This window comes from Temnothorax nylanderi, unplaced genomic scaffold (assembly GCF_030848795.1).
Source record: "Temnothorax nylanderi isolate EJ_2023f unplaced genomic scaffold, tnyl_v1.0 TNYL_tig0602_pilon, whole genome shotgun sequence".
Taxonomy (NCBI): Eukaryota; Metazoa; Arthropoda; class Insecta; order Hymenoptera; family Formicidae; genus Temnothorax; species Temnothorax nylanderi.
This window is the reverse complement of record NW_027249664.1, coordinates 61,414-84,920: the sequence shown is the minus strand read 5'-3', so window position 1 is coordinate 84,920 and position 23,507 is coordinate 61,414. Positions and strand designations below refer to the sequence as shown.

Below are 23,507 nucleotides of genomic sequence, written 5' to 3'. Positions count from 1 at the left end.
CGAGCGAATAATACATAATAATGTTTGATTATAATTTTGTAACTATAGATATAACTACGCGTATAGATAATAAGGATTATGCGATAACCACAATGTGCGATGGCGATTATTTCGTAATGACGATACGATTGTTGGATAACGATAGTGCTTGATTGTCATTGACATGCGTGATTTAAATGCGATATTTTATTTTGATTAACGAAAGGGATATTTTTAAACGAAACGAGCTGTCGACGCGAACCAACGTCAGGCGTGATATTTTCATACAGATTCCTATTACGTGAGTAGAGACGAGTCCAAATATACTTTGTGTGATATAACTTTGTCATTAAATCGATATTAGGTATAATCAGCTGATCGATAGAGAGAATGATAGATTCATAGATTTTATGATAAATCTCAGTTATTAACGATTGCCAGATATCAAATATCTGTCAATTATCGATTTTAGATCGATATCTACAAAATTGACATTTTTGAATAAAGATCCGTAGTTTGGGTAATTTCAATGAAAAAAGGGTATGGACACTTTAAGATCGTCTCATAGAACGAGCCTATGTAGTTTGTTTCAAAGAAATCGCCATATTTCAACTTTTGACACTTTTAGGCCTACTTTGCCAATAATGATGCGATTTCGATGAATGACGTTTTAAACGTTTTGTTACATCCTAAGGAGACCGCCTGTATGGTTTATTTATGATTTTTTACTTTATTGTAGATTTTAACCCTTTCGGGGCAACTTCGTCATTTGTGATGCGATTTTAGTTTTTGAGGACTTAAATGATTTGTCTAGTCCTAGAGAGACCGCCCATATAGTTTAATTTCAATAATTTTCAATATTGCGAGTTTTCACCCATTTAGGGGTACTTTGTCAATTAGCGACCGATTGAGTTGCGAATCGTCTTAAACGATTCCTAATGATCCCTAGAAGCGATCCATATAGTTTAATTTCAAAATTTTCAATTATTTAAAGATTTTCATAAAAGTGGTAAAAATTGTTGTTAAGCCTAATTATGATGATTCGATCATATGTACGTGTTCGTGGGAACACATGAAAAGAGAATCTGACGTGACTTTTGCAATTTTCACAATATTTCAGAAAATGACCTTTCAAGCTGACCTTCGTCAAGGTCAAAACTCGTAATAATTAACTTTATTAATATATTATTGCATATTCATGTTCAGAGGGACCAACTAAAGTCACCTATGAGAAAAAAATGTGAATTTTCTCGAAATTACGGATTTTTACTAATTTTGGTAAAATTATTAATTATCGAATATTTTCGTAATATTGCGATAGATTCTTGTTCAGGGAGATGTAAGGAACCCTCCTATGATGTTTAAATTCAATTTTATTCATTATTTAAAAAGTGCACCTGTCAAGGTCAAAATCCGTAATTAACGTAAATTTGATATTTTATCGATAGATTTAAGTTCTTGGGAGTAAAACGAATCCAACGAACCATCATTTACTCAAATCGAGCCATTATTAAAGTTTTTTACCAATTTTGTGAAATTATTAAGTATTGATATATATGAGTATTTTATTGCATGAGATACATTGTATGAATGTCAGAAAGACATTTCTAAAGTTAGAATTGCGTTTAGATACGTATATCAATATTCCGTTACCGTAGGTCAGTTACGCGATTTTTCGAATTAAGCACGTTAACTGCATTTAAATAATAGAGTCATTTAGCATGAACGTATGCAAATGCGTTGGATACATTTTACAAGCGTGGAAAACGTTTTATATTATTTTATCCTAAAAGGGGAAAAGCGATTATCCGCGTTATTTATACTTACCGATACTTACCAGATGAATCCTTGAAAATCCTACAGTCGATATGACGAACCTGAAAATAAAAGGGAAATGCAGGAATGAATGCACATACGGGATTAGATACTTCTGTAATGAGCAGGGACATCCGTACTTATTGTATTGCATGCAGGAATGTGTGTGAATTAAGGAAAGGACAGGAAATTATATCGAGGATATATTATTTGAAGGATTCATCATTTTATTACTAATATTTATTTATCCAGAGGATGAATCGTGTTAGTCATGTAGTCGCATGTCGATTTAGAAGAAAAAATGATTAATTTCGAGTGCCTTTGGCCGGCGAGGTAACCCGATACCTTTGTTTACGTCGTAGAAAAAACGTCCGTTGGACGTGTTCAGACAAGTCGACTGCATGATGGGGTGAGGAGGCGAAGCCGAGCTTCGCAGTCAAATGTGATTGGTTGCAAGCCCGCGAGTGGGGACATCATCCCAGCGTGGGTATATAAGTCAGCTCGAGCACAGCTCGAGGTCTTTCCCTGGGAAATCGTCGAACAACGAACGTCGGTTATCCCTGTAGAATCACTCAGATATATCTTGCGATACGCTCAGAGGAAAGATAGTTTTTCGCGAGGCGTTCAGACAAAGCGAGTAGAGTTAGATTCTGGATTGCGCCCGGTTAACAACCGATAACAGTTTGAAACATAATTCATCTTCGTTATTGTGTACCTTGTACCAAAGTCAAATATATATATTATTTTGTTATTGTTAAATCAATACGAAATTCAATATCATTTAACAATTCCTATCCGACAATTCCAAAATCTGATACGCGAACCGAGTGCGAGTACGTACCGTGTCTCTCGACACCGAGTCAACCAACGTGACGAGCCTCGCAGCCTGAAGATAATACGATTGAAAGGAAGGAAGGAAGCCTCTCGTCAATGCGATTGAGAGCTACACACGTTCTGTGTAAACGTCCAAAACACAGTGGCGACCATAATTATTCAACTTCAAGTAAGTCCTACATATCCAAGATCAAGTGTTCGGTCACAACCTAAAGGTGCGTGTCCACCTGCGAGTAAAACTCTCGAGAGTAGCTCTCGAGAGTTATTCTGACACTGTCCATTTGAGAGTAATTTTTCTGACATTGTACTCTCGCAAGCATCTCGCGAGATTACGGAGAGTATTCTTTCGGAGAGTTCTCTCAAAACCGTGTCCACTTACGTACTTTTTTAGTCGATGTCTGAGAGTGGTGACATCATAATGTCGCATAAACGAAAAAACTTGCGGCTGCTATAGCATTATTTTAAAAAGAAAAAGGGTGTTAAATAACAACAAAAAGACCTTTTAGGTCAAGCAATGGATTGATCGCAGGTGCCGGATCTGCTCTAATTAGAGAGCTTAAGATTGAAGACTCCCAACAATTAAAAGTTTCTGCAGACTTACAAATTGTGAAGTGGAATACATAGTGCGATATTATTATTTAGTTTTCAGTTTGCGAAATACCTTGATGTTAGATTTTTATATGTAAATATTTAATAATTTTATTTTCTTTTTTTTAAATGTACTTAATTTGCGATGTAAAAATGTATTTAATTTCAGCACTGTAACTAAAACGTGCAAACTATGTAAAACTAAAGTGTAACTAATTATTGACCAAGTAATTAGAGAATGTATTAAAAATATTCTTATCTAATTCTTTAAATTTTGAATTTTTTTCGCACTTTATTCGCAGAACATAAAAATTTAAAAATTTTTTTATTTCTGTCACAGTAGTATTCTACAATAGTTCATGATTTCCGCATTATTCAATAAGTTCTTTTGTGTCATCAAAGGAACAAACTTTTGCCATCTCGGTTTTTACTCTCAACATGTAGCTCTCAAAATACGAACAGCGTTCGAGCTTGGCGAGCTGATCTCCGAGAGTAAAGTAACGTCGTGTCGATTTGCGAGTAGGTCTTGACAAGTTCGCTCGCCGAGAGCTGCAATTCATTCTCCGTTAGGTACTCTCCAGGAATATGTCCATTTGCAAAAATCAATCTCGAGAGCTACTCTCGAGAGTTTTACTCGCAGGTGGACACGCACCATTAAAGTTATTCTAACATAAACAAAAGTTAAAGTAAAGCTTTAAATAATCGTAAACTTTGACATGCAAAATAATTAAATTTACTAAAATTAAATGTTTCTATTACACATAATTCAAGCTAAACTAATTAATATTATCTAAGGCGTAAGACGCTACGGCAATGCCTGTGCAATACGTGTGCTACCTGTGCTGGCTCTAATACTTTTTCGCCGCAGTGTATATCATCTGTCGCTCGCCGTTCGCCGCGCCGCGCCGCGCCCCGCTCGCCACGCGCCGCTCGCCTCGCGCCCCTCACCGCTCACCGCGCGCCGTGCACCGTGCCAGCCGAGACCCGCCTCTATCGCTCCTTGAGCGCTCATTCGCTCAGACGTTTCAATTAATAACTCGTTAACTATTGCGAATTTTGCAAAATGGTACAGGACTTTTCTTTTCAGTTTGACCCAATCTACCCCAGCCATTCGGCTGTATACTTTTATTTCTGACACCTTGTATAATACAGAATACGTTTTATAGATACATTTCATCTAAATATCGAAAATAATCGATAATTATCGATAGTTAGATATCAAACTATCGGTAATTATCGATAGTGACGACTATCGATAGTTCTCCACCTCTATCCTACGTCCGATTTGCGAGAGTGGTACGACAGATACGTGATCGATGCCACTCTGGCGGGTCTGAATGAGTTTTAGGAACGCGACAGTGGCTGGGCATTGTCGCGTATATTGAACCTGATGGTGAACGTGAATAAGTGCAATCCCATGCACGCCGGATGTTGGGTGGAAATACCGCGATGGATGAAGCTGAAGAGAGCGGTGATCAACGTGCGTTCAAACGACAACGCGTGTTTCGCGTAGGCGGTAATCTCCGCTCTGTATCCCATTGAAAGAAACACGGACAAGTGTAGCTCGTACCCTCACTATTCAACACAATTGAATCTCGACGGAATCGAGTTTTCTATGACTCTGAGGCAAATTTCGAGGTTCAAACGACTCAACGACGTGCCCGTCAACGTTTTCACAACTTGGCGGAGGGAACGGAACGACGAGATCGTTCCTTTGCGGCTGATCGAGGATAAGAAGGACAGTCACGTCAATCTGTTGTATCTGTTAGATTCGCGAAACAACTCGAACGGCGGTCATTTCGCGTGGATAAAGAATCTGTCGCGATTGGTGGTCTCAGTTAAACAGGAGCAAGAACATGAAGTACATATGCGATCGGTAGGTATAAAAGAAAGAGTCGTGCGAATCAGATGTATGTGGAATGAAAAAATCATACATATTTTTTTTCAGATGCCTACACTACTTTCACTCGAGCGAGAAATTGTCCGTTCACAGTGTCGACTGCGGAAAGATGAACGACTGCGCTATCGTTCTTCCGATCGACGACAAGTGGCTGTTTTTTCGCGAACACAGTAGGAAGGAGCGACTTCCCTTCGTGGTGTACGCCGATCTGGAATGCGTGTTGGAGAAAGAAGAGATATGCAGACATAACGTCAAGAGATACACCTATCAGCATCACAGAGCGTTCAGCGTGGGATACTACCTGTGCAGCGCGTACGACGAGATCGCACCCGCGTACAGATTTCGTCGCGGCGAGGACTGCGTGTCGTAGTTCGTCAACGAGCTCAACGTTATCGCGCATCGCGCGAAGGAGATACTTATGACGAACGTGACCATGGCGGAGCTCACGCTGGACGAGACACGAAATCATTGGAGCGCGACGAGCTGCCACATATGCGAGAGACCGCTCGAATCGGAGGATCCACGCGTGCGCGATCACTGTCACTTGACCGGACGTTACAGAGGTCCAGCGCATCCGCGCTGCAATCTAAATTATAGAGACTCGTACGTTATTTCTGTATTCTTTCACAATTTGTCCGGTTATGACGCCCACTTCATTATCAAGGATATGGCTAACAGCTTCGAGGGTAGCATCGATTTATTACCGCTCACCAAAGAAACGTACATATCGTTCACGAAGAAACTGAGGGAGGGCGTTAACTGGGGAAACTGTACGAAGTTGCGATTTGTGGATTCGTTCAAATTTCTCAGCACCAGTCTCGAGAAATTGGCGTCGTATCTCGATAGGAACAAGCTGAAAATCACGCGTTCGGAATTTTCGGAACTGAGCAAAAGCGATTTTGACCTGCTCACGCGTAAAGGCGTATTTCCGTACGAATACGTTGACGGTTTCGATAAGTTGCTGGTGACGGAATTACCGCCGCGCGAGGCCTTTTACAGTTTGTTGACCGGCGAGACCGCAACCGAGAGCGATTACGAGCACGCGCGGAACGTCTGGCGTTGTTTTGGCGTGGGAAATCTCGGCGAGTACAGCGATCTGTATCTTAAAACGGACGTGCTTCTCCTGGCGGATATCTTCGAAAATTTTCGCGACACCTGTATCGACACTTACGGAATGAATCCTGCGCATTACTACACCCTACCGGGATACACGTGGGACGCGATGCTGAAGTACACGGGGGTGCGATTCGAATTGCTCACCGATATCGACATGGTAATGTTCGTGGAGCGCGGTATACGCGGCGGTCTGAGTCAATGCTCCAACAGGTACGCGCGAGCCAACAACAAATACATGCGATCGCACGACTCTTCGCAACCATCGACGTGTCTCATGTACTTTGACGTGAACAATCTGTACGGCTGGGCGATGTGCGAACCGTTGCCGTACGCGAAGTTTCAATGGGTCGACGACGCGGAGAGTCTCGATGTAATGTCCGTGACGTTGGACTACGCTATCGGTTACATCTTGGAGGTCGACCTTACGTATCCGCGAACTCCACGACGCTCACGCTGACCTTCCGTTCTGCCCGACGCGCGATAAGCCTCCCGGAAAACGGTGTGATAAACTCCTCGCCACTCTGCGCGATAAGTCGCGCTACGTGCTGCACTACCGTAATCTACAGCAATGCGTGCGATACAGATTGCGCGTCACGAGGATTCATCGCGCGCTACGATTCGCGCAATCTCCGTGGCTTCGCGGATACATAGAGCTCAATACGGGATTCAGAGCTCGCGCTAGCAACGATTTCAAGAGAGAAATGTACAAATTAATGAACAACGCGGTATTCGGCAAGACCATGGAAAACGTGCGAGATCACGTCGACGTGCGTCTCGTGACGCGTTGGGATGGGAGATACGGCGCGGAGGTGATGATCGCGAAACCGAATTTTCACAGTCGAAGCGTCTTCGTGGAAGATCTGATCGCCGTCGAGTTGCGCAGGCTCGAGGTGAGGTTGAACAAACCCATCTACGTCGGTATGTGCATTCTCGAGATATCCAAGACGCGCGTCTACGATTTTCATTACGATTACATGGTTCCGCTGCATCGCGAAAGATGTAAGATAATGTACACGGACACCGACAGTCTCATATATTTTCTCGAGTGCGACGACGCGTACGAGGATATGAAACGCGACATCGCGAGATTCGACACGAGCGGCTACCTCGAGAACAACGCATACCACATGCCGCGCGTCAACAAGAAGGTACTCGGTTTGATGAAGGACGAGAACGACGGCGCCGTCATGACGGAATTCGTTGGACTGAGGGCGAAGATGTATGCCTTGAAGGTCGAGGGAAAGAGCGATACGAAGAAAATAAAGGGCGTCAAGAGAAACGTGGTTGCGAGAACGATAACGTTCAACGATTACATGCATTGCCTGAACAACGCGATGCAGCAGTCTAGGCCTCAGTCGTGTATTCGTTCGGCGTTGCACGAGGTGTACACCGTGTCCGAGTTGAAGCTCGCTCTCAGCCCGTACGACGACAAGCGATACGTCGTTTTCGACTCGTACGACACTCTACCGTGGGAGCATTACAGGATATCGTCGTGAAGAGGAACTTTTTTTCTTTTTTAGCAATAAAGTACACAATGCGTTTTATGGGTTAGATTTATACGCGCTATCGTTGGAAGGCAGAAATGTTTAAACTGTCTAGTCCTACCCACGATGGTCGATGATTTTTTTCAGTGGTGAGAAAACGTTGATTTTACATAGAAGAAAAATCACTCTAGAGCCTTTTTTTCTATGCGTAGGGAGCTGAAGTTTCCAGATAGTTTTTTTCAAACCTATACATTAAGAAAAAAATAAAAAATAATAATAATAAATATCGCTATCACTATTAAGAAACACATATATATTTTAAGCTTACATTAAGGCGAACAAAAAAACTGTAATATGTGGGGAAAAAATACATTAATTTTTTTTGTTAACTACAACACAGCTGTTTTATTTATCCATGAGTTATGCGAACTGTTCATTCCCAACCACTTCACGTATAGTCGTCGCCTCGCCTGCGCAACACTTTCTCCACGAGATAAACGTCGGGGTTGGAAACTCGCAGCAACTCGTGCTCGTAAAATCCTCCGGCTATCGGTTCCCCGCGGTAGTCTTTCAACAGATACGTCACAGGATTGGTCCGTTGTATCTTAGCGACATGGAAGATCTCGGTAGTCCAGTTGGGGGTGTAGCCCTTTTCGAACAGCGTCTTGAATTTGCTCACGCGCACCGGATCGTTCATCCTGAATCTACCCGGAGCGGCTATCTTCGCGCGACTGTACACCGTAAACAGGAGTCTCTTGGCGACAGCGGACGTCACGTCCGCCGGTCGCATTCCGATCGTTCGATGCCTGCGATGGTTGTAATTCGACAGCAAACGCGGCAGCGCGTCGACCCACGCGTACGATCCGTTGAGCGTGAAGAGTTTCCACATGTCGTTCTTCAGCGTGCGATTGAATCTCTCCACCACCGACGCCTTCATCACCGAGTACGTCGAGTAGTGATTTATGTCACGTTTTCTCATAATCTCTCACACGTTAGCGTTGTAGAACTCCTTTCCCTTGTCCGTTTGCAGATTCCTCGGATATCGCGCGTCCTCGCGAAATATCCTCGACAGGGCCGCGGCTACCTCGCTTCCGCTTTTGCTCTTGAGCGGTAACGCCCACGCGTACTTGCTCAACACGTCGATAACCGTTAGTATGTAGTAGTAACCCTTGTTGTGCCGCGCGTAGGGACGTATCTCGACCACGTCGGCCTGCCACAGATCGTCGTAACCGCGCACCACGACGCGACACCGCGGAAAGTTTCTCCGCGCCGGTGCGTGCAGCTCCTCCACGAGTCTCCGCTTTTCGGTACTCATCGTTGCGCGCGTGCCTTCCTCTCTCGACTGCGCGCGTGATTATGCGCGGTTGTGTAAAAAAGACGGCTCACTTTCTGTACGTTCGCCTCTTCCTCCTTATTGACGCGCACGCTCCCCCCTGTTGCCGCGAATGTCTGCTTTCACTATCGCTATCTCTCTCTCGAGCGATTCCTTCGTCACCATCACTCTTTCAATCCCATGGAATTTTGCCAGAAAATCGTTCATCGCCACTTTGAGTCCGCTCATGACGCTGTTTATCTGATCTACGTCGTTTCTCAAAGAATTCGTCTTGCCCGTCGTTTCTTCGATGGCTTTCTGCGCGCCGAGTATCTGCTCCACCTGCGTGGATTTAGATTTTTCCAAGTTCTGTATCTGTTTTTCAATCTCCTTGAACTTGGCCAGAAACTCGTTCATCGTGATTCTGAGTCCGCTCATGACGTTGTTTATCTTACCCATATCGTTTCTCAACGAATCCGTCTTGTCCGTCGTCTCTCCGATGGCCTTCCGCGCGTCGAGTATCTGCTTCGTATGCATGGATCTGAATTTTTCCAGGTTCTGAATTTGTTTTTCCCGCGTCTTTTCAGTCTCCTTGAATTCGCTCAACGCGGTTCTGAGTCCGTTCACGTCGCCGTTTATCTGATCCACCTCGCTTTTCACCGTCGACAACGATTTATCTGTTTTTTTCGTAAAACGACTCGATCTCCTTTCCCGATTCTCAAAGCGCGCGTTCGACTTAACTCTTGTTCGTCGCGTCGCTGTCGATCTCCGGCGCGGCTAGACGTCGTAGCTTGCGCTCTATCGCGTCGTAGGAATCCTCGTTCAAGCAGAGCGCGCTGTCTCGCACGTAGTTTTGCAGGGAGTCGGTCGAGAATCGCGATCTTTCCGTTGTGAATCCACCGCCGTCGCCGCGTTTCCTCAGAGACATTCCAAATTTGTTCACCGACATTGCGCCGATCTCGTCGAGAATCGCACTGCCGTCGCGGTCGACGCGACAGTTCAATTTATAATTAATCCGATCTTGCGAAGCTCCTCGATTATCGACTGAATCTCGTTACCGTGCGCGTCGTTGCCCGCTCGACGAGAGGCCTCGAGCAATCGAAGACGATCCACCAATTCGTTAGGATTGTCCCAATAAACGTAATCTATTGTATTGTCGTTCAATCTCATGATCGACGGTAATCTGGTCACGCCAGGGCCCTTTTTATTACTGCCGATTCTATCGCGCGGTATCAACGGAGCGATGATGTACCTGTATTTATGTCCCTTGTTACCCATGATGAGTTTGAGAGCACTGTGACCGCGTCTGTAAGCGTTTGTCGCCAACAGTATATTTCTGTACTTTTGCATGTCGTCCTCGGTGTAAATTGCGTCATCGGGAATCCTTTTGAAGATTAATTCGTACAAGCCGGGCGTGCCCGCGTATCTCACTCCGTCCACGATCACGGAATCGTCCGCGTTCACGTCGAATTGTTTGTCGCCGAGCATCGTGCCGTCATTCCCGACGTACACGCCGTAAACGTGATCGATTTCGTTTTTTGCGTCCCCGCTTAGAAGAGCGCCCACGTATCTTTATCCCAACGGACCCAATTGACTGTGCAGTTCCTCGTGGCCCTGCGGCGTTCGTAGAACGTCCCTTACGGATGTTTCAAGGGAGGGCAACGGCGACGCGTCGTTCTCCGTCTCGAAAACTTCCTCCTCCCCCCGCCGCTTGTATGGTGATAATTTTCGCGGTTCCAGAAGCGTGGAATGAATCGTGAGCATCTCCGACTCAGCGCTCGTTTGTTTTTTTCTCTTCTTAGGTCTCGATATCATCTTTCGGACGAATTTTCCTTCGTCGTCGTCGTCGTCTTCGCTACCCTCGCGTTTCTTTTTAATGACGATTCCTTTCGTCGTCGTCGTCGCCGCCACATTGTCATTCTTGGATTCGCTTTTCCCGACATGTTCGACGATTTGTTTCAACGGCTCGACGATTGGCTTGAATTGTCTCTCGAGAGCGATCTCGTTCTCCATCCTGCCGGTTTTTAACGCTCTGTATTTTCTGCGTATCGACGCACGCGTTTTAGCGATCTGTCGCGCGGTCTTTTCTCGTTCGGCGGTGTCCCTCGCGTCGTTCATCGCTCTCGGAACGTTCGACAGCTACTGATCGCTCTACAGTACGGCGAAGTCGTTGAATCCCCGTCTGTATCTGCCGTTTTGTAGCGCGCTGTCCTTGTCTATCACCACGAAACCGTACCTGCGCCGCCAACACTCCCGATACAACGCGCAGAAATCTTCATACGACATATCGGGGCTCACGTGATCGTCGTACACGTGTCTCAGGTTAGTCCCGTCTTGTCTAAACAGGATCAACAGATTCGCGATGTCGCGTATCAGGTGCTTCGGTATCTTGGCGTACGTTTGACAGAGATAGAAACAATCGATATTCGAATGTCGACCCATAGCGAAGTACTCCCTGATTGCGTCCTGCTTGTCGCAGGCTACGTCGTCAAACACGAATATCGAATCGGGGAGCTCCTCGCGCGGTCGGCGGCACGACGCACAGTGGGATATTTGGCCGATTTAGGCGGCCAAAAGTCGATTTTCTAAAGCTCACTCCACATATAAAAAAAAGCCATTTTGCAACGCTAAATAGTTAGGGAAAAATTGACTACCAATCCCCACCCACTCCGCGCATTCAAGGGGCCAGCAGACCTGTCAAAACTTGATCGTCTCTTTTAGTGCACGTAACTTTTCTCGGCGTTAGCATACTTTCTGCAGTAAATATTTTGTATTCGGGATATAGCTTGAAGTAAATAGCTATGGATTGTGATGAAGTGGGTACGTATGAATATATTTTAACTATTTTTATGAAGATTGTAACTATTTTGACAAAGCGTTTTGAAAAAACGTTTTTTCGTTATTTTCTTACGCCAATGTTAACAAACTCGAGGATATTAGTAGTACTTCCGGGTGTTTCCCGGTAATTTTTTTTACTGTAATAGAAAGGTGAAGGTTTCTATTTCACGATTTCGTAAAGATCAGCCGCAGAATCGCGCAGTTTTCCATGATATAGGTTCATGAACCTCTAAAGAACGGGAAGTCGATTTATCGACTTTTAATGATTCAAGTAAATTTAACGAAATATTACTTACTCTAATAAATGTACTTGGAATAATACTTTGATTTCACTTTTTTTTCATGCTGTTATATTTATTTTTTGTGTTTTTTAAATGATATTACTTGCTCTAATAAATATACTTGAAATAATACTTTGATTTCACTTCTTTTTTATGCCATTATATTTATTTTTTTTGTGTTTTTTAAGTAAATTTTTTCCAAATGTAATATTTAATTTAATATGCAGCGCGTTCATCATTGCGCGCGCTTTCGCTCTTTTTTATCTATAGAGTGTGAGGCTGATATTTTCTGTGTCGTACGACAAATTTTTTAAGCATCGCTTTTTTACTTTCTCTTTATTGGTAATTTGTGTGATAACGCGGGAAACACACTACCACGTCTTGTGGGTGGCAATGCTTTTCACGTGCAACTTCAAGAGAGACGCTACCGTGTCTCTTGATTTGTGACAACTTCATACTTGTGATTTGCGCAGGACCAAAATGTCGCGTAAGTATTACACAACTTTTAAACATATATTTTATAGAAAAATCTTTAATTTTTCACTTATTTCATAATAGTATTATGATAAGTTTAATAAAATATGTTGTGACATATGGAGTAAACTCTGGAAACGTAAAACAAACGGAGATATGTTATATCTAAAGCATACCTGGCGCGTGACGCTACTGTTTCTTTCTTTCTTTCACACTTTGTTGTTATCTATCATTCAAATGATGCTCAACTCAAAAGATCAAACAATGCGCTGAGTTCTGATTAATACCATATATACGATATAATAATACGAAAATAATCCATATGAGTACAATTTTATTAAATTTTTATTTACAGAATTACACTGTGTACAATAAATCTTAGATCACAAATTACGAATTATGAGTCTTATTTACTTTGCACGCTAGTGCACGCAGACACCTCCTCATGTCGCCTGGCGAAATAATCGTGGCGGGGGACTTCAACGCGAAGAACCCCCTCTGGGGATCCCCCGCCGCAGATCAAAGAGGACATACCTTGGAGGGGTGGGCGTCGGGCCTGGGCCTGGTCCTCATAAATACGGGCCAGGCCAGCACGTTCCTGTGCAGACGGGGGAGGTCCATAGTGGACTTGACGTGGGCGAGTCCCCCTGCTGCGCGCAGAATTGGACACTGGGAGGTGGTAATAGAGAGAGAAACTCTGTCGGACCACCGTCACATTGAGATGGTGGTCGACGCCGCCTCCCGGGAAGTCCTGGCCCGACGCCGAAAGCTAGAGGCATCCAGGAAGAGATGGGCCCTGAAAAAATTGAGCACCGATCATCTGCGAGCGGCAGTGATCGGGCTCACTTGGGCGGACGACGAGGAGGAGCCGCAAGAAGATGCGGATAACGGGGGGATCGACGTCGACGACGGGGCAGACCGGCTGCGGGACCTCATGTCTCGAGCCTGCGATGCCGCGATGCCCCGCGTCAAGAGGCTCCCCCCGAGGAGGGCTACGTACTGGTGGACGGACACTATCGCAGAATTAAGGCGAGTGTCCGTCCATAAAATGCGAGAGTGGCTCCGCGCCAAAGCTGGGCGCGGAGACCGCGACGCTGAGGAGACCGGAGAGGCTTGGCATGCTGCCCGTCAGGCGCTCTCCGGCGCGATAAGGGCGGCTAAGGAGCACTCCTGGGGAGAGCTCCTCCACTCCTTAGATGAGGATCCGTGGGGACGTCCCTACAAAATGGTACTCGAACGCTTGAGACCATGGACGCCCCCACTTACGGAAACCCTAGACCCCCGTTCGCGGGAAGAGTGGTGGATACACTCTTCCCAGAGGGGGACGGCGGCGCCGTCCTCTTTCCCGAGGTCCACGTCCCTGATTGGGACGAAGAACTGGGGGTAACGGGAGAGGAGTTGGAACGAGCAATCAAACGGGTCAGGCGACGTAAAGCGCCTGGCCCGGACGGAATCCCCGGGAGAGCCTGGGTCTTGGTCGCCGGGGGACTGGTCGACAGGCTAATACGCATCTTCAACGCGTGCCTGAGAGCCGGCCGGTTCCCCCAAAGATGGAAACAGGCCAGTCTCGTCCTGCTTCCTAAGGCTGGAAAACCCGCGGACTCCCCATCGGCGTACCGTCCGATTTGCCTGCTGGACGAGGTCGGTAAGATCTTCGAGCGGATCATCGCCGAACGCCTCGTCCAGCAACTGTCCCGGGAGGAGGGTCGGGGCCTCTCCGACGACCAATTTGGTTTCCGCGCGGGCCGATCGACCATCGATGCGATCACACGCATCATGGCCCGCGTGGGAGAGGTCACGAGCCAGGGTGGGGTGTCTTTGGGCGTCGGATTCGACGTCCAAAACGCTTTCAACTCCCTGCCCTGGCCGGTAATAGGAGAGGCCCTATTGGAATTCGGCGTGCCGCCGTACCTGGTACGAGTGGTGGCCGATTATTTCCGGGAGAGGGGGTATGTTTACGGACGGTGAGGGAGTCCTGAGGACCCGGGTCGTGGGTTGCGGTGTGCCACAGGGGTCCGTTTTAGGGCCCCTTCTTTGGATAATAGCCTACTACCTGGTCCTCCGGGTACCTCTCCCCGCTGGCTGTTGGTTGACCGGGTACGCGGATGACGTGTACCTGGGGGTCAGCGGGGGGACGTGGAAGGAAGCACAGAGACTGGCCAACGCGGCGGCAGCCACGGTGGTAAGAGCGATTGAGGGGCTGGGCCTAAAGGTGGCCCCGCAGAAGACACAGGCCGCATGGTTCTACAACCAGCTGCGGCGTGCCCCTGGCAGGCCGCGTAGGATCCTGACGGGCAGGCCGGGTTGGCCCGCCAGGGAATACAATATGGTGTCTGCCGGGGCCGGGCGGGCTCTGCGGGAGCCGCCGCCGGACGGGCTCAGCCTCACAATAGAGGGAGTCCGCGTTCCCATCACCCAGGACATCAAGAACCTGGGTGTATGGCTGGGCGGCACCGGCAGTTTCAGCACGCACGTTGCCCGGGCAGTCCCCAAGGCCAAGGCTGTGGCGAACAGCCTGGCCAGACTGTTGCCCAACTTGGGCGGGACGGGCGGGCGCGTGCGTCGTCTGTATGCGATGACGGTTCACTCGGTACTGCTGTACGGAGCGCCGATATGGGCCGAGAGAGTAGCGGAGAACCCGGCGCTCCTGAGGCAGCTCGTGGGCGTCCAGCGCCTGGTCGCGCAACGGGCGTCCCGAGCGTACCGGACCGTCTCGCATGCGGGGGCGACTGCCCTCTCGGGCATTCCGCCGATCGACCTCCTCGCGAGGTCACAATCGAGGACTTATCGGCGGATGCAGGAGGAGAGGAACCTGGGCGGCGTCATACTGCCCAGGGAGAGGGCACAGCTGAGGCTGCAGGAAAGGGAGCGCCTCCTCCGGGAATGGGAAGTCAGAGTCGCGGATCCCCGCATGACCTCCGGGAGGAGGATACGCGAAGCCGTCCAGCCGGTCCTGAGAGAGTGGGCCGAGAGGAGGGGACGCGGGCTCACGTTCCATTCGACGCAGGTGCTCTCCGGGCACGGCTGCTTCGGAGAGTTCCTGTGCCGAATCGGCAAGGAGGATACCACCGGCTGCCATCACTGCCCGGAGGCAATGGACACGGCGCAGCACACCCTCGAATCCTGCCCTGCGTGGGACGAGGAGCGCCGGGTTCTCCGGGCGGTGGTCGGAGACGACCTCTCCCCCCCGGCCATCCTGGTCGCGGCGGTCGGGGCGCGAGGAGAGGAAAAGTGGCGGGCGTTCACCTCCTTCTGCGGCCAAGTTATGACGCAGAAGGAGGCCGCGGAACGCATCAGGAGGGGACAGACAGCCCCTCCTGACGGAGATGGAGGCGGGGGCGTTGGACAGCCACCACCGCCACCCCCCACGGCGACAGGGCCGTAACGGAGGAGGTGGGGCGGGAAACAGGGGACGGCGCCAAGGGCCGCCCCCGCCACCCGCGCGCCGACGTATGCCGGGTGGCCGCCGGGGGAGAGGCGGCACCGCGGGGGGTACGACGCTTGCCCCGTGTGCAACCCGCACCGGGACACACCATAACGGAAGCAGCAGCAGCAGCGGGGGACCGCGACCGCCGCGTCAACGCGGAGGCCGGCATCCCCTCGTCACGTCGTCTTCGGAAGAAGAGAGATGACGGGGAGGAGCGGGGTCGGACATTCCACCGAATCAAGGTAGCTGCGCGGTTGCCGCGGGCCTACTATCAGGCCTGCCCCTGCCCCTCTTTTGAGGGACGGGAGCACCGCGCACGCATGCCGCACGGTGCGGTTTTTGGCTGCGGGCTTTTTATAGGCCCGCCCCCCGCCCTGTCCCAACGGGGCGGGAGCACCGCACCCGTGATCGGTGGCTCTATCCTTCCCCCTCCCCATACGCTGGCACTCGCTCGCACACGAGCGAGCCTCGGAACTACGAGGGACTAGACTCCCCCCTTTTCTAGAGGGGAGTCAACTGGGGGGCGCGGGCGTGGGGGCGGGGTAAACCACACGTCCGCCGAATATGCCCCCCATACAAGGAACGGCGGGTCGGGGCTGATGGCCCTCCGACCCGCCACATCAGGACAGCTAAGCCTGCACAACGGAAAGTGCGATAGGCCACTGAGGGCACCAAAGCCCTCAACGAGGACGCCCAAATGGGCGCGGCGCGGGGAGGGTCCCGGAAGAATCATCGCGTTTCCCGGGGCCTCCCCTCACTACTGAAAAACGCGCCTCAGATGGTCATCCGTGTGGTTTTAGTCGGTAGAAATCCGACACTCCCCCCGCCCCTCCCGGGGGGTGGGGGCGTCTTCCCCCCTCCCACAAAGAGGGGGCTATCAGACCATATACCGGACCTGCACTATTTATAGTCAGGTCCGGGAACCCGGTAGTTGAAGATTTCCCCACGCAAAAAAAAAAAAAGTCTTATTTACTTTTGTGAATTTTTTGACCACGTGTTTATTTCTGGTTTAAATTATTCAAATTTTATTTTTTCGTTATTTTAGGGCCATCGAACGTCAAAGTAATGACTCGAAGAAAGTTGTTTAACATGATGCAGCAGCAAAATTTACCGAACATTAACGAAAAATTGGTATTTGTAGAAAATTACCTATTAGCCTATGAAAATTACTCAGACGAACAAAAAAAGGAAATAAAGCATACATTTTCACATTTTAAGTCTAAAGTGAAACAAAGATGGACCACAGCACACAAGATAGAAGATATATTTATGAAAAAAAATAGTGATTGGCTCGAAGGGACATTCGCGATTCCTGAAGTAGTGAATTGATCAGGACGGCCAACAAAGACATTTAAAGAATTGAGTGAGAGGAGTAAAAAAAGAAAAACAGAAGATTTACGTAATTCTATAGATACGGAAGTACTGACTTATGCTGCCCAGGTGAAATTAGGAGCTACAGGAAAGAGAGTTGCTTCCAAAATACTCAAAGAAATTACCTGTTCTCCAAAGCGGACAAGAAAATACAAGAGAGGATACTCTATTACTCTGCAGGAAGACAAAGCACAATTAACGACATTACGTGCATTGGCCATGTTTGTTGAAGCTGGTCTTTCCCGAAGACAATACGAAATAATAAGGAGCACTAATAAAAAGTTATATCCTTGCTACAAAATGCTACAAAAGGCAAAAATAAATTGCTACCCGGATAAGGAGTCATATCATGTTACTGATACTTGTGTTGAAATAAATTTACAAAATTTATTGGACCATACGGTTACACGATTGTTGACGCATTTAGAAGGAGTTATACAAACTTTAAGTGAAGAAGAAGGTAACGCATTGGTGTTGATGTGCAAGTGGGGTTGTGACGGATCACAACTAACTCAATATAAGCAGAAATTTTTGAATGATTCTGATTCCGATGCAAACATTTTTCAGAGTTCTTTTGTACCACTTCAACTAATTTGTAGCACACATAACAAAAAGTTGATCTGGCAGAATCCAACTCCTTCTTCGCCACGTTATTGTCGCCCCATTAGAATAAGATTTGTCAAAGAATCTACTGACATAACAAACGAAGAAATCCACTATATACAAAATTCAATAAATTCGTTACAAGACACGAAAGTGACATTAGCAGATAAATTTTTTTCTGTAAAACACACAATGATGCTCACCATGGTTGACGCTAAGGTGTGTAACGCTGCCACTCAAACAACTTCTACGATGAGATGTTACATTTGTGATGCAACATCTAAAGACTTTAATAATTTATCAATCAAGAAAGACGTTAAACCAGAGACACTTAAATTTGGGTTATCGATTTTGCACGCCAGGATCCGTATATTTGAAAGTTTATTGCATCTGTCCTATAAACTGCCTGTTAAGAAATGGCAGTTAAGATCAGAAAATGAAAAAGCCATTGCCAAACAGAGAAAGTTAAAAATCCAACAAGATTTTAGAAATAAAATGGGTTTGATTGTAGATGTACCTAAGCCCGGATTTGGCAATACCAATGATGGTAACACTAGTCGAAGATTTTTTGTAAGCCCAGATTTATCCGCTGAAATAACAGGCATTGATTTCAATCTAATATATCGTTTCAAAGTGATACTGGAAACCATATCAAGTGGACATAAAATTCACGTCGAAAAATTTTCAGAATATGCCATGGAAACTGCAGAACTGTATGTCCAGTTATATCCGTGGCATCCGATGATGCCTACAATGCACAAGATCCTAGTTCACGGTCCCATTGTAATAGAGAACGCCTTACTGCCTCTAGGTCAGCTCTCCGAAGAGGCCGCTAAAGCACGAAACAAACATTTTCGTCTATACCGTCAAAACTATGCAAGGAAGTTCTCCAGGATAGCGTGCAACCTAGACGTGCTTAACAGACTACTGTTAAGTTCAGATCCTCTTTTAACTGGTATGAGGCCACTACCTAGAAAAAAAACGAAGCCTTTCTTAACGGAAACTTTGAAGATGCTACTTTCAGCTGAACCTACAAATCTGGACCCAGATACGGCTGAATCTGAAGACGAAGAATTTTTAGAGGAAGCGGAAATATCGTCTGATAAAGAATCGTGGCTCTCATCATCCAGCTGATCCTATTTTATGTATTTTTAACTTAAACTTAGGTTTGGATTAAAAGGAATAATTAAATAGTTGAAAAATGTAAAAACCATATTTTTTTCATAAAAAAATATTTCCTACCGTTTAAAATACAATGAATTAGTAAGACAGCACGTTTAGACCCACTTAAACTACAAAAATAATTTTGGCCGCCTAAATCGGTCAAATACCCCACTGTGCGACGTCGCGATTGTTGGAGAACGCGCGATAACCGATCTCGTTCATCGATTCGAGCAGTGTCTCGAGGTAACGATACTTCGGCTGATGCAGAGATTTCGAGTACACGTATACATTCTCGAAACGCAGACCGTCCGAACTTTCCAGTAGGCTTATCAACACGTTAGTCTTACCGCAGTTGGAAGGGCCGCAGATGACGCAACGTATCGCAATCGGTAAAAGAGGTCCGAGTCGACGCGTCTCTCTCGACGTTAAACCTAACGTCAGTCGCGTTTTGCAATCGAGATTCGACACTCCTATCGTCGACGGTTGTCTCACGAATCGCAATGTTACGCGCGTGCGCGTACACTCGCCCTATTTATACGTACGTTCGATCGATTTACGCCTTCAGTGACCGCGATGTTTCTCCTACTGACGGATAAACGCGATATTCTCGATCTGTCCACCTTGCAACTGCAATTCGTGCCAAAGATCCTTGTGCTGCGCAACTTTTCCGACTACGTCGATCGACTGTGGAACAAATTGCCTGTTCATCTGAGGACGGATTCCGACGTACAGGACTGTCGTCCGTGTTTGGAACATTACAATCGTCCGTGGCAGAGAACGCACATAGACGGCCCGCCATCGCTCATAACGGATTGCGGTGCATGTCGCGCGCAGCGGCGCGAAGCGTCGGCAACGGCCTTCTCGATAGAGCGATAAACGCGCTTTCCGTTGAATTACACATACCCGGCTATCAATTCTGCGGGCCGGGTATTCGTCTCGCCAAGCCACTAGCGCGCGGTGATCGAGGTATCAATCCGTTGGACGAGGCGTGTCGCGAGCACGATATCACTTACTCGCGAAGCGGCGATCTCGGCGATCGACACGTCGCCGATCGAGCGCTAGCTGAAAAGGCGCGCGAGCGTATTACGGCGAGCGGCACAACTCTTGGTGAGAGAGCCGCCGCGACCGCTGTATGGGCTGCTATGAAAGCAAAAACGAAATTGGGCATGGGCATGAGAAAGAAGAAGAGGAGAGCGGTGACGAGAAAGAAAATTTTCCCGGTGGCGAAACGCGGGGGCCTCCTACCTTTTCTACCGATATTGGGGGCGCTCGGATCCCTGATCGGTGGAGCGGCTGGCGTGGCCAAGGCGGTGAACGACAACAAGGCCGCTCAACGTCAGCTCAAGGAACTGCAACGTCACAATCGCGCGTTGGAGGGTCGCGGACTATATCTCGCGTCGTACAAACGCGGTAGCGGCGTGACGAGCAGAAGAAGAACGAGAACGGGTAAAAAAAAATTCGCCGAAAAAGATACTGACGACGACGACGCTCGATTTTTCGCCGTTCGACGTCACAACGAACGAGCAATTGAATCGGTCCGCGCGCCTTTCGCGCATACCTTTCTTTAGGGGCGTGTTTATGCGCGACGCATTGCCGACGAAGGTGCGTCGCACGAGAGCGGAATCGTGAATCTCGACGACGCGGAGGGCTCGGGTACGCACTGGGTCGCCTATGCGAAGAGGGGGAACAACGCGATCTACTTCGACAATTTTGGAAATCTTCGACCCCCGAGGGAACTCGAACGATATCTCGGGAGTGACGTGAATATCGTGTACAACCGTCGTTCGTATCAGACGTTCGATCAGAGCATCTGCGGTTAATTGTATCTGCGGTTCCTCCGAGAGGTCGACTGGAAACGTCTCTAACAATGAGAGGGGGGAGAGAAACAATTTCGCTATGTCGCTAACTCTCTCGCTAACCGGAAGAAGCAGCGTCCTCTCAACCAGCTACTTTCCCGCTCTGGATCTGAGCGGCGGCGAATACGAGATAGGTCTCGCGAATTTCCAGACGTACAACACGATACCGAACATTGACTCCACGAACAATAGATTTTACTTCGACATCGACGACGTGATCGCTATTCCAGAAGGATCGTACTAACTGGACGCTATAGGTAGATACCTGAGAACGGCTATCCTCCACAAGAAACGTACGATTTCTTCGCACGGTAGCGAGAAGAAGAAGAGAGACGATTACATATACGTGGACGATAACGATGACAACCACGAGAAAAGCGAACGCTCGATAATTTTTGCGCGCTAACGAGAACACCATGAGAAGCGAGATCAAGTGCGCCTATAGTGTTGACTTCACCAAACCGAACAACATTGGCTCTTTGTTAGGTTTCTCGACACGTCGCGTACTCGAGCCGAATAAATGGAACGCGTCCGACAAACCGGTAAATATTATGCGCGTGCATATCATTCGCGTGGAATGTAACGTCACCGCGGGAGCCTATAGCAACGGCAAGCCGGCACACACGATACACGAATTCGCGCCGAACGTTCTACCGGGATATAAACTGTCGGAGACTCCGACGCAGATCATTTACCTTCCGGTCATCGCGCGGAGTATCACCGATATAACGTTGCGCATCGTGGATCAAATCAGACGATTGATCGACTTCCGCGGGGAGGAGATAACGGTTCGACTACACGTGCGGCGCAGAAGATAAAATTAAAAAAAATAAAAAAATTGGGGACGGATATGTGCGTGCGCGAAAGATGCTCGTTTTGAACATCCGCCATTGCACCGCGAACGTTATCGTTCGGCGCTCCGACGACGAAAGGAACGCGTAGACTGATTGTGAGAGAGAAGAAGAAAAACGGACTGAGCGCTGCGAACGTCGCTTTTCTACGATCTCTGGGATTCGTCGTGAGGAACGATCATGGCCGACATCCTGAGTATCGGAGGTGAGCCGATCTTCGGCGATCGAATCGTCAAGATCGAGACTCACACTTATAATCCATATGCCAATACCACGTTCGGGCACAGCGACGAAATACGAATTCCGATACAGCAACAGGATCTGTACACACTACCCTGCGAAAGTTTTCTGTACATCGAGGGGATACTCTCCGACAATGACGTTCCGGAAACGAATTCGGATACGACGATGGACAACAATTGCATGGCGTTTATGTTCGACGAGATTCGATACGAACTCAACGGCGTGGAGATCGACAGGAACAGAAACGTCGGAATAACCAGTTCGATCAAGAATTTCGTGTCGCTGACCGCCGAGAGAAGCAAGAAGCTGCAAAACGCGGGATGGACTGTGATCAAGGAAAACGTGGGACTTTGTTCGAGATTCAAAATCGGCGATTTCAATTTCTGCGTACCCCTTAACATACTCCCAGGTTTTTGCGAGGATGACAAACGCGTAGTGATAAACGCGCGACACGAACTCATTCTGATACGTTCCCGAAACGACACCAATTGCATCATCACGAAACCGGAACGCCACAAGAATCCTATGATTACTCTGTTGAAAGTGCAATGGCGAATGCCGCACGTGGTGCTGAACGACATCAATAAATTGTCCCTTTTACGAACGTTGGAGAGCAGACGATATCTAAGTATGGGCTTCCGCTCGTGGGATCTGTACGAGTACCCTTTGCTGCAGACCACGAACAAGCATTCGTGGGCCGTGAAAGCAGCGACGCAACTTGAGAAACCGCGATACGTCATTTTCGCGCTGCAAACCGGGAGGTCTAACAATTTATTGAAACACGCCTCCGAGTTCGATGACGGTAATCTTACCAATGTAAAACTGTACCTTAATTCAGATTTTTATCCCTACGATGATATGAACTTGGATTTTGAGAAGCGTAGAACAGCCATACTGTACGAGATGTACGTGAAATTTCGAAAGTCGTATTACGGATGTGAGCGCGAGAACGCTCTCCTAACGATGAAAGAATTCGACAAATGGGGCCCGTTTGTAGTGATCGACTGTTCTCGTCAGAACGAATCGGTCAAAAGTGCCACCGTGGACGTTCGCATAGAGTTCGATTGCAAACGCAATATAGATTCCAATACGACGGCCTACTGTCTCATCATCCACGATCGCGTGATCGAGTACAATCCGCTGACTAACATAGTCCGTAAAATCGTGTAAAGGAAAACAGAAGAAGAACGTATCTATTTGTCTGACGAAATCGCGATAAGCGACAATTTCAAAGAGGGGGGTAGCGACTGCCCATAGACAAAGACGATGTCCGTCGGTCGCGACGTAACAGAGGGGGTAGCGACTGTCCGTAGAGAGAGAGACGATGCCCGTCGACCGCGACGTACCGATATTCGTGGATCTGCAGGGATT

General features: G+C 47.7%; 2 protein-coding genes across 2 annotated transcripts; both read left to right on the top strand.

Moving 5' to 3' along the window:
- Window positions 1-6,933: 6,933 nt before the first annotated feature.
- On the top strand, window positions 6,934-7,728 carry LOC139784260 (uncharacterized). Its single transcript, XM_071723422.1, has one exon. It carries the CDS (start codon window positions 6,934-6,936, stop codon window positions 7,726-7,728), a length of 795 nt encoding a protein of 264 aa, XP_071579523.1.
- A 14,345-nt stretch (window positions 7,729-22,073) lies between these two features.
- On the top strand, window positions 22,074-23,306 carry LOC139784259 (uncharacterized). The gene has a single exon (XM_071723421.1). It carries the CDS (start codon window positions 22,074-22,076, stop codon window positions 23,304-23,306), a length of 1,233 nt encoding a protein of 410 aa, XP_071579522.1.
- Window positions 23,307-23,507: the final 201 nt, after the last annotated feature.

Excerpts from the sequence above, each read along its gene's own strand:
- LOC139784260 (XM_071723422.1), top strand. The coding sequence starts at position 6,934 with ATGTACAAATTAATGAACAACGCGGTATTCGGCAAGACCATGGAAAAC.
- LOC139784259 (XM_071723421.1), top strand. The coding sequence starts at position 22,074 with ATGGCCGACATCCTGAGTATCGGAGGTGAGCCGATCTTCGGCGATCGA.